This window comes from Symphodus melops (assembly GCF_947650265.1).
Source record: "Symphodus melops genome assembly, chromosome: 10".
Taxonomy (NCBI): Eukaryota; Metazoa; Chordata; class Actinopteri; order Labriformes; family Labridae; genus Symphodus; species Symphodus melops.
The window spans coordinates 515,462-530,745 of NC_136700.1; the positions used below are offsets into that span (position 1 = coordinate 515,462).

The 15,284-nt window shown below is 43.1% G+C and overlaps 1 protein-coding gene across 1 annotated transcript; it reads left to right on the forward strand.

Annotated features, from left to right (window-relative positions):
- The first annotated feature begins 1,607 nt into the window (after positions 1-1,607).
- LOC306830496 (NLR family CARD domain-containing protein 3-like) lies at positions 1,608-14,773 on the forward strand. Its single transcript, XM_079354041.1, has 10 exons — positions 1,608-2,626; positions 2,767-2,877; positions 3,465-3,575; positions 3,692-3,770; positions 3,917-4,121; positions 4,246-6,028; positions 6,135-6,308; positions 6,967-7,134; positions 7,255-7,301; positions 13,466-14,773. Exons 1-10 carry the CDS (start codon positions 2,550-2,552, stop codon positions 13,996-13,998), a joined length of 3,288 nt encoding a protein of 1,095 aa, XP_079210167.1. The 5' UTR covers positions 1,608-2,549; the 3' UTR covers positions 13,999-14,773.
- Positions 14,774-15,284: the final 511 nt, after the last annotated feature.

The window sequence follows — 15,284 nt, forward strand, 5'->3', positions numbered from 1 at the left end:
ACTTTTACAAACAACTTTGAGTTTTCTCTGCTTCATGAGCTGAAACCGAGCTAACTGTACTTCATGCTAGCTGAGTCAGAGAGGTGTCAAACAAACCGACCTAATGCTGATTATTAGTGAGGATCATTTCATGAAAGATGATTAATGTTACATTTAGAGGGTTAGGACACTTTAACACATGTTTAAGATGCTGGACTCAAATAATAGTTTGTGTCTGTGTTTTAAAAAAAAAACTAAAACAATAATAAAAAACAGAGTTAAAATGTTTCAAATAAAAATCTAAAAATACTGCACTCTGATTGGCTCCTAACTAGTGATGACGTCATAAATCCTGCAGGTACGTCCAGGTGTTAAACTGCTGCTTTTTGTGAAATCTCTCAGTTTATCACTCATTCACTTCTCTCTCTATAACTGACTCAGTAGGTGACCCTATAACAGAGGCTGTGTGGAGAGCTGCCAACAGAGATGTGCTGAAAGAGACAGGTGTGTGCAGGTGTTATAAACAGGAAGTAAGTTATTCTAGTTTGTCAGCAAGGGGGGGCTTCGGCAGTGACACACAGGTACTGTAACTCACCTGTAGTAATCCCTTTTTAGTGCATTCATTCCTGGTGTGAACACAGACAGGCTGTGACTGACACTTGAAATCTGCTTTGATAATAAGTGCTGAGGGATGAACAGGTGTACAGAGCTATACTGCCCTTTAGAGGCAGAGAGCAATAACTACAGTCACAGTACATGAAAAAGCATTTCATGTCTCCATGTCGACAAACGGGTTTCGAGGCTGTAATTGGTCCATTTAATGTGTGAAGAGCATGAGCACTCTTTGGTACGCTGTTCTCTTTCAACATGAAATCTTCATCATCATCATCCTCGCTCTTCTCTCTCTTCGCTCTGCCTCAGCCATCGTGTTAGCTAACCTTGCAGTCAGCACTACATGTACAACAGTCAACCTGAGGGTAGCTGATGGCGAGCTGAAGCTTCATCTGATTGGTCCAATGTTCCCCTGCAGAGTGTGAATGAACCCCACGTCTACATTAAATGATTCCTTCTAACCGTCCTGTTGAAGGAAGTCGTTTGCGGTGCGTTTGTTGCGTGTGTTCAGTTACCGATGGCGATGAAAGATTGATTTTCTGCCGTGCTGACTGATCACATGATCACAGAACCACTTCAGACCAGGTAGGAGTTTAATTCTTATTGTCTCGTATCTAATACTCAGTTTACAGGGAACAGTTGTGTTTTTATCTGAGCTAAGGTTAAACAGAGAGAAGACATTTTTTTAAAAGACATCAAACAAGTTAAGACAGGAAAGTGAAGCAGTATGAAGTGAGATAAAGTGCTGTGCTTTCTTTAATAAGAAGATGATAATATTACACAGAGTTCAGTCTGTTCTTTATAGAATGAGTTACAAGCTAACACTTTGAATCTGGAGCTTTGTAAATATATTATTATTCACTGATGAACAACAGCTAATAACTCTTCATTCTAGTTTTTCGTTTCTTGTAGTTCATGAATCTGAGGACCTGACCAGGATCCTGGATCCTGGTAAGGGAGGCCCAGACCACTGCAGGTGAACAGACTGCCTCAAACACTTTGTCAATGATCTGATATCAAAGCAATAAAGGATCTATGTCACCTGTTACAATAAACCAGCTTCCTTAAATATAAAAAATCATAAAGCTGTGACCTTTGATTCCCTGTTGCTATGGTGATTATTAGACTTTGGTATTTCCTGGTGTCAGGAGTCTTTGTCCTGTTGTCATGCGGATCAGTTCTCCGTGTTGAAGGTAAGACAAGACAAGCTTTTTTTTTCCTGTTTGAAAGATTCTCATTTAATTTAAGTGCAAAAAAAGCTGTAAGCTAACTGTTAGCCACTGGGTTCATTAGCTGCTCGCACTACAGTTAAAGGAACACGATGATCCTCAGTCATGATACAGGCTAGGCTAACCATGCTAACATGTTGATTGAAAATGAGCCCGTTCTATAAAATGTTCTTTCATCGAGTTAGTCTCTTTCTCTTCTGTGATTTAAATATGAGAATTCAAACTGATCAGTGTGTGTTGTTCTGAAACTCATTTTTCTTAAATATGTTTTTTCACGGTGAAACTCGTTCTGAATAAAGTTATAAGACGTCGTTGTAACTTAGCTGACTGTGTTCTTGGTTAATCATTGACTTGTTGGGCGTGTTTGAAGGTATTTTTTAGAACCGTTTTATGATTCAAAGCAGTAAAGTCTCCTGATAAGATCAAACTTATTGATGTTTGAGGATCAATTAAACATTTTCAGCAGAACAAAGACAGAAAAAAGTTTAAATACAAACATTCATCAAATTATAACAAGAATGGGATGATGATAATACCATCTACCATAACAGAACCATGTAGATGTGATGTTTGTAGACTGACAGTGAGGTGATGATGATGATGATGATGATGATGAAGGTGTTTCCTCCACAGGTGAAAATCTTTGGCTGGATGTGACTTCAGCAGCTGAACTTGGTCAGTGTTGTTGTAGTGACAGAGGTCAGCTCTTCCAGCAGGGGGCGCTCTGCTATGGATCAGTGTGAGGACACAGAGGAGGGAGTCCCTCCCTCTAAAACCTCTCTGTGTGAGGAACAGGAAGCTCTGAGGTGAGATCACCATCTCTAACTGTCCATGACTCTTCTCCATGTCACAGCATCCCTCCACCTTCATCACTCCATCATCATCATCATCATCAGTGTCTCAGCTGCTGCTCACAGTAACTAATAATGTTGTTTGTTTGTATCAGGATGCAGTTCCAGAGACCAGACTCTCCTGGACCCAGCTGTGTGTCCATGAAGAGTGACTGGTCTATGGATCTTCGTCATAACTTTAAAGATGGACGTGGTGCTGATGGAAGGTAAGAATTAAAAATCCAGTGAATGTTCTGACTCTGTGGTTCAAAGACTCATATCTTGGATCAGAGCTTCATGGTGTTTTTTCGGACTCGTCAGTATTTTGTTTCAGCAGTGACATCACAGTGTTCATCAGTCCCAGATTTCAGTGATCAGACTCCTCATAATAAACCAGATCACTGAGTTTGTGTGTCCAGCAGGTCCAGTCAATTTCCCGTTCCTACTGATCTCTCCCTCAGGTTGTCCTTCTGCCCCCTGGTGGACACTGGTAGTATCTTCTGTAGCTAGCCTGAGTTCTTTCTCTCTGAAAATGCAGGTTGGACTTCTAACCTTTATTGTTCCTGCTGGCATCTTTCTGAGCTGTGTTTATGTTTGAGTCGTCTTCTGTGAACTTTGATTTCATCAGTCTGAAGAATGTGAGGACAGACACAGTGCTGGCTGTATTCTGACTGAGATACTGTTCTAATAGAAACAGAACTGTGGAGAACTTCAGCTCTGCCTCCTGATTACTGATGATCCATCTGCTAGTTTGAACTGGAACAATCTGATTAAAATGATCTTTGTTCATGAAGCAGCTGTTTGTTTGTATCAGGATGCAGGACCAGAGACCGGAGTCTCCTGGACCCAGCTGTGTGTCCATGAAGAGTGACTGGTCTAAGGGTCGTCTTATTGACTTCAAAGATGGACGTGGTGCTGATGGAAGGTAAGAATTAAAAATCCAGTGAATGTTCTGACTCTGTGGTTCAAAGACTCATATCTTGGCTCAGAGCTTCATCATATATGACCCATTGTTTTCTTGTGTAATATGTCTTGTCACAGAGTTCAACAGGAGAGCTCCCAGGTTCACAGAGATCCATCAGACCAGCAGGATCTAACAGACCTGGACTCCATCTTTATGGTGTGTTATTTCATAAACTACCATGACAAGAATATAATGCTAAGTTATTGTTGTGTTTAGAGCAGCTGACCTTCAGACTGACACATGAACCACATGTTGAGTTCTACCACTTTATAGGAAATATCCAGTGTCTCCTTCTGATCCAGCTGCTGGAGGAGAACATCGTCACCTTTGTGAAGAACGAGCTGAAGAGAGTCCAGAGGGTTCTGAGTCCAGATTACCCAGAATGCTTAGAGAGTCAGAGTGAGGATGAAGAGCAGAGGAGAAGCTGTAAAGAGGCATTTTTGAAGATCACTCTCCACTTCCTGAGGAGAATGAAGCAGGAGGAGCTGGCTGACTGTCTGCAGAGCAGTAAGAACATCTGAACAGATTTCATATTTTAGAAAAAGGACAACAAGGTTTAAAGTTCAAACTCAGATAGTCATGTGATCTGTATCAGGATCTGTTTATTGATCTCACTTCTTTCTTCATTCAGGAACATTTGGTCCAGTGTGTCAGCGTAAACTGAAATCTAACCTTAAGGAGAAGTTCCAGTGTGTGTTTGAGGGGATCGCTAAACCAGGAAACCCAACCCTTCTGAACCAGATCTACACAGAGCTTTTCATCACAGAGGGAGGGACTGGAGAGGTCAACGAGGAACACGAGGTCAGACAGATTGAAACAGCATCCAGGAAACCAGACAGAGCAGAAACAACCATCAGACAAGAAGACATCTTTAAAGCCTCACCTGGAAGAGATGAACCAATCAGAAGAGTGATGACAAAGGGAGTGGCTGGCATCGGGAAAACAGTCTTAACACAGAAGTTCACTCTGGACTGGGCTGAAGACAAAGCCAACCAGGACATGCACTTCACATGTCCATTCACTTTCAGAGAGCTGAATTTGCTGAAAGAGAAAAAGTTCAGCTTGGTGGAACTTGTTCATCACTTCTTTCCTGAAACCAAAGAAGCAGGAATCTGCAGGTCTGAAGAGTTCCAGGTGGTGTTCATCTTTGACGGTCTGGATGAGTGTCGACTTCCTCTGGACTTTAAAAACAACCAGACCCTGACTGATGTCACAGAGTCCACCTCAGTGGATGTGCTGCTGACAAACCTCATCAGGGGGAAACTGCTTCCCTCTGCTCGCCTCTGGATAACCACACGACCTGCAGCAGCCAATCAGATCCCTCCTGAGTGTGTTGACATGGTGACAGAGGTCAGAGGGTTCACTGACCCACAGAAGGACGAGTACTTCAGGAAGAGATTCAGAGATGAAGAGCAGGCCAGCAGAATCATCTCCCACATCAAGAAATCCAGAAGCCTCCACATCATGTGCCACATCCCGGTCTTCTGCTGGATCACTGCTACAGTTCTGGGGGATGTGCTGAAGACCAGAGAGGGAGGAGAGCTGCCCAAGACCCTGACTGAGATGTACATCCACTTCCTGGTGGTTCAGTCCAAACTGAAGAACATCAAGTATGATGGAGGAGCTGAGACAGATCCACACTGGAATCCAGAGAGCAGGAAGATGATTGAGTCTCTGGGAAAACTGGCTTTTGAGCAGCTGCAGAAAGGAAACCTGATCTTCTATGAGTCAGACCTGACAGAGTGTGGCATCGATATCAGAGCAGCCTCAGTGTACTCAGGAGTGTTCACACAGATCTTTAAAGAGGAGAGAGGACTGTATCAGGACACTGTGTTCTGCTTCATCCATCTGAGTGTTCAGGAGTTTCTGGCTGCTCTTCATGTCCATCTGACCTTCATCAACTCTGGAGTCAATCTGATGTCACAAGAACAAACAATCCATCAAACATCTGCAAAGACACAGTTCTACCAGAGTGCTGTGGACCAGGCCTTACAGAGTCCACATGGACACCTGGACTTGTTCCTCCGCTTCCTCCTCGGTCTTTCTCTAGAGACCAATCAGAATTACCTACGAGGTCTGCTGACACACACAGGAAGTGGCTCACAGACCAATCAGGAAACAGTCGAGTACATCAAGAAGAAGATCAGTGAGGATCTGTCTGCAGAGAAAAGCATCAATCTGTTCCACTGTCTGAATGAACTGAATGATCGTTCTCTAGTGGAGGAGATCCAACAGTCCCTGAGATCAGGACGTCTCTCCACAGATGAACTGTCTCCTGCTCAGTGGTCAGCTCTGGTCTTCATCTTACTGTCATCAGAAAAAGATCTGGATGTGTTTGACCTGAAGAAATACTCTGCTTCAGAGGAGGCTCTTCTGAGGCTGCTGCCTGTGATCAAAGCTTCAAACAAAGCTCTGTACGTGCTGACATAACTATCCAGGTTAAATGTAGTTCTCTTTATTCAGAAATAACAACTATGGTTTATAATTGTTTTCATTTGTGTTCTTCTGAATCCTCTTTAGGCTGAGTGGCTGTAACCTCTCAGAGAGAAGCTGTGAAGCTCTGTCCTCAGTCCTCAGCTCCCAGTCCTCTAGTCTGAGAGAGCTGGACCTGAGCAACAACAACCTGCAGGATTCAGGAGTGAAGCTGCTGTCTGCTGGACTAAAGAGTCCTCTCTGTAGACTGGACACTCTCAGGTTAGTGTGCAGCTGAGTCAGATTGTTTTTTAGATGATAATGTTTCCTCATTTCATTTTAAGAAACTGACCTTCAATGAGTCCTTTAACGTTTTATTAACTGTACGTTGCCACATTAATGCTATACATTTAATTATTTGTATGATGTAGTCCCCAAAACAGACACAGCAGCATAATTGAAATATCAACAAGGTTTTATTGCAGAGTGGAGGGCTGACTGGCTGACTGGCTGGATGAGGCAGAGTGAAGACTTTTGGTGTTTATCTGGGCAGACAGAGAATACGTTGAAATGTTTGTTGGTGGAAATAACGAAATAATGGAAATTCAAATGACGGTTAATTATTAGTATTTTATGATTTATCGCAGCCCTGCACTTTTTGACGGAAGTCATTCATGCTTGTCTGGACTCATACAGGTGTGAGATGAAGAAGTGATTCCTTGCCAAAAAGAATCATACAAGTTGGAATATAAACACATGAAGAAGCTTTTCTTCAGATGAATGTTTAATCTGTTCAGCTGCATGGTTATGACTGTTATTGATAAAACAGTTGCTCATGAAACGATGGATGTCAAACAATTTAAAAAAAGTAATGCCAAACAAAGTGTGACACCTGTGCTCTGTCTAAAGCAAGTGTGTATGTGTTTATATTTGTGTGTAGTCTGTCAGGCTGTCTGATCACAGAAGAAAGTTGTGTGTCTCTGGCCTCAGCTCTAAGCTCCTCCCCCCTGAGAGAGCTGGACCTGAGCTACAATCATCCAGGAGAAGGAGGAGAGAAGCTGCTGTCTGCTGGACTGGAGGATCCACACTGCAGACTGGAGACACTGAGGTACAGACAGGCACACAGAAGCTGTCTCACTGTTTCTGAATGATGAACTCTGCTTCTTGTCTGATGGTGGATTTAAATGACGCTGTTTGAAGTAGATTCTGATCTGGTTTCTTCTTCCAGGTTGGACCATGGTGGACTGCACAGACTGAAACCTGGTCTGAGGAAGTGTGAGTGTGTTTTCATTTCTCTTCATCAGAACACAGCAGCACATGCTGTACTGAATTTAATGTAGATATTATTACTGTTAAAATAACACTTTACCTCACATCTGTTTATTATTGGAAAAGGAACAGAGGCGTTCATTAGAGAAACAAACACAGAGATGGAGAGAGAGCTCTTCTAAATTCATAGTTTGAGGAGTGACCTCTCCTCTAGGAGAATCCAGAAATTAAATAAATGTTGATGCAACATCCGAGTCGAGTCACAAGTAAACACAGGCAAGTCCCAAGTCGAGTCCAATGTCCTCACCTTTGAATTTTGAGTCCTCAACAAGTCATAAGCTCTCTTTACCAGATAAAATGCCATTTTAACAGAATAATATTCTGTTACAGTTAAAAAAAATCACGATTGCTATTCATACAGTGTTACTGACTTTGTTTTATTTATTTTTGCTAAATTGTTGTTCTTCCATTTGTATTTGTCTGAATTCTGTGTTGAACAATGTGTTTCACTGAATCAGATCACTGATTTTGATCATTTTTGATCAGGTCAGGAAATTGTAAAATATGTTTTTTGCTGGTATTTTTAATTTTTAAACTTAGTAGAGGTCATGCCACCCTTACTTGTTTTAACAGTGTGTGCAGACGTTCCCAGACTGTAGCAGGCTGATAACATAAGTCTACTGTTTTTACCATGCTTGTTGTTTTTTTTTTAACACTTATCTTTATTGATTTTTAACTGTAACACATAACATTTTGTTTCAGCATAAATAGTTAACATTGTGGGCCTCCCGTGAACAACACACCCCTCCCTCCCTCCTCCCAGCCACCTATGAATTTCCAGACATCATTGAGGACGACAAAACAATAATAGTTAGAACATTATACTGTTGATTATGCCGGAAATTATTCGTCTACATCCATGTGCACAAATGTATAATCTACATATATATATAAAAAACAAATAAATCATAATAATAATAACAATTAAAAAATAAAATAAATAAGTAAGAGAAGGGGGGGCATGGTCTCATCCTAGTGTCTCATTCTAGTGTTACAGCTTAATTTGATGGGATGTCAGGTCTTGATTCCAAAAAATGGAGGAATGAATCCCATATCTTGTGAAAGATATGTCTCTTTCTATTGATTGTGTATGTAAGCCTTTCAACCGCTATGCAGGAGGAGAGTTCGGCAAACCATAGATTCAAAGCAGCACAATGAACACTTTTCCAATGTCTAGCAATAAGACGCTTTGTATGTATGACACATGGCCAATGTTTCTGGAATAAGTCCCAGAATACAGATCTCCGGGCACAACAGGATTTTTTTGTCTATAATATTGGAGATTGTGTTACATTTCCAAATGCAATGATATAAGGTACCTTTCTCTGTTCCACATTTTATTCAGGTGTCTGGGATATTAGTGTTACATTTGTTTAGTTTTTCAGGAGTTATGTAGGTTCTCATAAGCCAGTTATATTGAATCAATTTAAGCCTGCTATTAATAGATACTGTTTGCGCTTGGTAACAGGCTGTCTCCCATTCCTGTTCTGTAATATCTTTTTGAAGGTCCTCTATCCATGCTAATCTTTTATAATTCGAGGAGTCTGTAGTTGTGTTTACCAATTTCTTGTATATTATTGAGATCTTTCCCTTACTGTAAGGGTCTGATGTTGCCATCTCTTCTAGGATACTTAAAGGAGGACATTGATATAACTTCATCTTGGAGCGAATAAAACTACGAATCTGAAAATATTTAAACATATGAGTTTGAGGTATCCCAAATTTTCCTTTAAGAGTTTCAAATGTCATAAGATTATTATCTTTATAAAGGTCTGAGATCCTCTGTAATCCCAACTGTGCCCAACGCCTGAATCCAGGATCTGATTTACCTGGTGTATAATGTCTTGCCCCAAATGGGGGTAAACTGTTGTAGCTCTGGATGTTCTCCAAACATGTCCTGTGATTCATACCAGGCTCTAATTTTGGTTTTAATAAATGGATTAACTGTGTCCTGCTTAAGTCCCTTAAAAGAATCTGAATAGAGATACCTGTCCAGAGTAAGTCCTCTGGCGTTTTCTCTCTCTATCTGAACCCAAGGTAAATCGGAAGGCTCAGTGAACCAGAAAAAGGCCGATCTGAGCTGGGCTGCCCTAAAGTATCATAAAAGGATAGGAAGCTGGAGTCCCCCCCCATCATATGGCAGATATAGTAGTGTTAAGCGTAATCTTGCTCGTCTTTTGTTCCATATGAAGTTGGTGATCGTTTTCTTCATACTAGAGAAAAAGCCTGGTGGGGGTGCAAGAGGGATGGAATGGAATAAATATAAAAATCGTGGGAGGATATTCATTTTAATAATATTGATTCTGTCAAAGGGAGGGACATCCACCTATCCGAGCTATCATTCACCTGAGCGATAATGGGATCATAGTTGCATGGGATTATGTTTTTAATTTGAGGTGTAATAATATTCCCTAAGTATTTGAACCCATCATTAGCTACTGAGAAGGGATGCTGGATTAATGGATTATTTGTTTCTTGTTTATTGAGGAAAAGTATTTATGATTTAGACTGATTGACCTTGTAACCTGAAAATGTTCCAAATTGATGGATCAGATCGACCAGGGCAGGTATCGAATTCCTTAAGTCTGAGAGATATAACATTATGTCATCAGCAAATAACGAAATCTGATGTTCTTGGTCTGAGATATGAATCCCCTTTATCTCTGGATGGTTTCTGATTGATATTGCCAGGGGTCCAAGAATCATAACAGTCATCATAACTACAGAGGGGAGGGGGGACAGCGGGTGTGTATTGTAACTAATGTCTTGTGTCCTGCCTGTCTGTATACTGCTACTGGATGCCTTGAATTTCCCTCGGGATCAATAAAGTATCTATCTATCTATCTATCTAACAAATAACAATGGGGACAAAGGACAACCCTGACGCGTGCCCCTCAACAAACTGAAAGATTCTGAAGTCACATTATTTGTAATAACTTCCGCTGATGACTCACAATAAAGTAATTTAATCCATTGACAAAATATAGGGCCGCATCTATAACGACAGAGTACATCAAATAAATCAGGCCATTCGACTCTGTCATTAATGATTACTGGTAGGTGTCCATCTAGTCTTAATGCTAAAACCTTTGCCAAAATTGAGCACTCGTCCAGACTGTTTGTGGCAGAACCTAAAAACATCTCAGTCATCCCATACAAAACAAATACAGGCGAGGCTGGAGGAGAGGATAGTTTAGAACAGAAATGTGTTTTTGTGTGTGATGAGAAAAAAAGTTGTGTGATGAAGAGAGAACTGATGGGAAATATGGGCAGAAGATTAACATAGTTTGTTAAATCTAACTATCAGGTCAGACTCCAAGAGGCAAAGTAGGAGTACAGAAGAAAGGTAGAGCAGAACCTGCCACAGAACAACATGAGGGAGGTCTGGGAGGGCATGAAAACCATCACAGGCTGCAGGAAGAAAAATAACAACGCAGAAGACGGGGACCCTGAGAGAGCAAACCAGCTCAACCTGTTTTTTAACAGGTATGACAGCCCCGTCGCTGCAGCCAGTGACTGTCCCCCCAGCACCCCTCTACACACCCCCTCCCCCCTCTCACTCCCCCCAACACCTCCACCAGGACAGACACAACCTCCAGTGACAATCCATCCCCCATCCCCCCTCCCCCCCACCATCCCCCATCCCACCCCCCCACCATCACCAGAGACCAGGTTAGAAAGGAGCTGAAGAGACTCTGCCCCAGGAAGGCAGCCAGCCCGGACAAGGTGTGTCCCAGGATGCTAAAGGCCTGCTTTGCTGAGCTGGGGGACCCACTTCAGCACATCTTCAACATGAGCCTGCGGCTTGGGAAGGTTCCTGTACTCTGGAAGACCTCGTGCCTCACTCCGGTCCCCAAGAAGAAAAACCCCAGTGAGCCAGGAGACTTCAGACCAATCGCTCTGACATCCCACGTTATGAAGACCTTCAAACGGCTGCTGCTCCTACACCTCAGACCTCAGGTCCAACACGCACAGGATCCCCTGCAGTTTGCACACCAGGCAAAGGTGGGCGTGGACGATGCCATCCTCTATCTTCTACACAGGGCTTACTCTCATCTGGACAAAGGGAGCAGCGTGATGAGAATTATGTTCTTTGATTTCTCAAGCGCATTCGACACCATCCATCCCCTCCTACTGAGAGATAAGCTGACCGAGATGAGAGTGGACTCGCACCTGGTGAGGTGGATCACAGACTACCTCACAGAGAGACCACAGTACGTCAGACTGAAGGACTGCACATCAGACACGGTGGTCAGCAGCACCGGTGCACCACAGGGGACTGTGCTCTCCCCCGTCCTGTTTACCCTGTATACCTCTGACTTCCAGTATAACTCTGAGCTCTGCCACATGCAGAAATACTTGGACGACACTGCGATAGTTGCTTGTGTCAGGGATGGACAGGAGGAGGAGTACAGGAGCCTGATCGAGGACTTTGTGACGTGGTGCAGTGCCAACCATCTGCAGCTAAACACCTCCAAGACCAAGGAGATGGTGGTGGACTTCCGAAGGAACAAACCACATCTAGAACCTGTTTCCATCGGGGGGGGTCGACGTGGAGGTGGTCAGGACCTACGGGTACCTGGGGCTGCAGCTGGATGACAAGCTGGACTGATCGCCTAACATGGACACTACCTGCAGGAAGGGACAGAGTCGTCTGTACTTCCTGAGAAGGCTGGGGACCTTCAACATCTGCAAAAAGCTGCTGCAGATGTTCTACCAGTCTGTGGTGTCCAGCGTCCTCTTCTACGCCGTGGTGTGCTGGGGAGGAAGCTGCAAGAAGAGGGACGCAGCACGCCTGGACAGACTGGTGAGGAGGGCCGGCTCTGTGGTGGGCACAGAGCTGGACTCACTGGTGACAGTGGTAGAGAGGAGGTCTCTGGACAAAATGCTCTCCATCATGGACAACACACACCACCCTCTGCACAGCACCTTCACCGGGCAGAGGAGCATGTTCAGCGACAGACTGCTGTCACAGTCGTGCTCCACGGACAGACTCAAGAACTCTTTCGTCCCCCTATAGGCCATCAGACTGTACAACACTTCACTGTCACGGCAGGGAAGAAGCACACGGTGAACCCTGGACTCTTTTTTTTTTTTTTTTTTTATTCTCACTTTTTTCTCACTCCTCATCTGCACCGCTGACCTCAGAGTCAGCCTCCAGTTGGACACTTTAATGCATATTGATAGTCATCTTACTGAGCACTGGTCACTTTAATGATATCACCCTAATCATGTCTGTTTTCATCCTACTGCATTGTTAATGCTACATCTGTAATGGTTGACATGATCACCCTAACTAGGTCAAGTTTCACTCTATTGTCTTTGACACTTAATGCTAATCTGCTCCTCAATAGTTGGGTACTTAAATGGCAATCACCCTAATCACTCCTGGTTTCACCTCATTGTTTCAGGACACTCAATGCTAATCACTGCATTGACTGTTTGTAACCAGTTTCTTTCTTCTTGTTTGGGGGATTATTGTATAGAGAGGGGAGGGGGACAGCGGGTGTGTATTGTAACCGATGTCCTGTATTGTAACTAATGTCTTGTGTCCTACCTGTCTGTATACTGCTACTGGATGCCCTGAATTTCTAAAATGTGTAACAATGCATCTTATTGAACAGAATGCACCATTTAGAGACTTATTCAGTTTTCTTCAAAACCAGTGTGTTAGGAAGCACATGACCTCCGCTCCGCTGTGAGTGACACTGAAAAAAATTTGCACCCCCTGTTTTCCCATTTCTGCCTAAATCACTGCTGCTGTGTCTCCCTGAAACAGGGAAAAGGAGTTCCAGGTTGGCTGCTCCTTCAGCCTGGAGTCTCCTGCAGGATGAGTTGTGTCTGTGAGAGCTGGTCTCTTTAAATCCTTTTAAAAGTAGACAAAGTGTTGGAGGGCGATGCTTCAGGTTGGAGATGCTTTCATGCTGATCTGTGTCTGCAGTCACTCTGGGTTTTAATTGTAAATCATCCTTTGAGTCCATGCTGTCAAACATCATTCAGTGCTGAGTCTGAGCTGTTTGTTTAATGGACTCTCAGTAAGTGTCAGTAAAGCTGTTGATGAATGAACAGATGATAACCTGCAGCTGTGTTGTGTCTCTATTCTCCATCAGATGCCTGTGAGCTGGAACTGGACACAAACACAGTCGACAGAGACCTGAAACTGTCTGACAACAACAGGAAGGTGAAACGTGTGGAGGAGCTGCAGTCATATCTTGATCATCCAGACAGATTTGAATACTATCAGCTGCTGTGTAGGACTGGTCTGACTGGTCGCTGTTACTGGGAGGTCGAGTGGAGAGGAGTGGTTTATGTATCAGTGAGTTACAGAGGAATCAGAAGGAAAGGAACCAGTAATGAATGCATGTTTGGATGTAATGATCAGTCCTGGAGTCTGTTCTGCTCTGATGGAGGTTACTCTGTCCGACACAATAACAGAAAAACAAAGATCTTCTCCTCCTCTGTCTCTGACAGAGTAGCAGTGTATGTGGACTGTCCTGCTGGATCTCTGGCCTTCTACAGAGTCTCCTCTGACACACTGATCCACCTCCACACCTTCAACACCACATTCACTGAACCTGTCTATCCTGGGTTCAGGTTCTGGTCTCGTGGTTCTTCAGTGTCTCTGTGCGATGTGTCGGTCTGAGAAACTGCTGACTGAAGATCAGCTGACTCTGTTTGTAGCTGTTTATTATTTTCATTATATATTCTTTAGATGATAAGTCATAATGTTGCAGCGCTACCTTGTGGTCACTTCCGGTTTTATTTTGAAAAGCCAAGCTTCTTCTTCGTATGTTTCTGTTTTGCTTGTCAACTTCCTGCCTCTAACTTCTCAATGGCATCACAAGTGTTGTGTGTGCATCGTCAAAGAGCTAACTCGTAGTAAAGGTATAGCGCCCTTGGAAAAGTGGAACGAGGTATGAGATGTGATGATTGCAGTAAGTGAATATGATTTATATGTTTATCACTTGTGAAGTTTTAGCGAATCGTTTGTATTTTTGTTTTTGTCTAAACCGCAGTTTTGCATACTGCAAACTTTACCTGGAATAAAACAACACCAGTGAAAGAAACTCACTGCTTCCTTCATCATTGAAACATTTGAGGGGCCGCTACTCTGTTCACTGGATCTTTCTGAGAAAGATGTCAACAGAATCCTACAATCGGCTTTATAGTTCAGGTATATTTTACAGATATTAGAATGTGACTTTATTGGAATGATTTTTATGTACAAAAGTGAAACATTAGAGGATCTTTATGCAACTTTCTAAAACAGCGCGTTTACAGTGATACCACATGGCCGTCAGGCAAACAGCAAGATCCTGCCTCTAGTGGACACTACAGGAACTGCTGTTGTCTCGTCTGGTTTCATGTTTTAACATCAGATGTGACCATTTGATTTTCAGTCTTCAGGCTCAACAAAGACCTCAGACCCTCAGACCTCACAGACCCCTCAGACCTCACAGACCCCTCAGACCTCACAGACCCTCAGACCTCACAGACCATCAGACCTCACAGACCCTCAGACCTGGACTCTGTTGATAACGTTACCATGGAGATGCAATCTTTGTCTCGTTGGTTTTTCAGGCATTCTCTGATTGGTTCAGACATTTGATGGCAGTTTGACCTCTGACATTCAGCGATGCTGATGTCATCGTCTCTGACTGTGTGTGTGTGTGTGTGTGTGTGTGTGTGTGATATGCTGCATAATGCAGCTGATTCGTCGTCTTTTTGTTTTCAATGCATCGACTTCAAGGTTGAAAACGGCATCAGCAGTCATTCATTCACACAAACAAAACGTTAAATGGCCGCGTGTGTGTGTGTGTGTGTGTGTGTGTGTGTGCGTGCGTGTGTGTGTGTGTGTGTGTGTGTGTGCGTTCCAGTGAAGCTCTCAGCTGTAATCAAAGCTAATTAAAGTTTATTGAAGCTGTTTGA

Bases quoted from the DNA above. Each gene is read 5' to 3' on its own strand.
- LOC306830496 (XM_079354041.1), top strand. From the start codon at position 2,550: ATGGATCAGTGTGAGGACACAGAGGAGGGAGTCCCTCCCTCTAAAACC. The intron at 6,029-6,134 runs GTACGTGCTGAC...AATCCTCTTTAG, and splicing joins AAAGCTTCAAACAAAGCTCT to GCTGAGTGGCTGTAACCTCT. The intron at 6,309-6,966 runs GTTAGTGTGCAG...ATTTGTGTGTAG, and splicing joins TGTAGACTGGACACTCTCAG to TCTGTCAGGCTGTCTGATCA.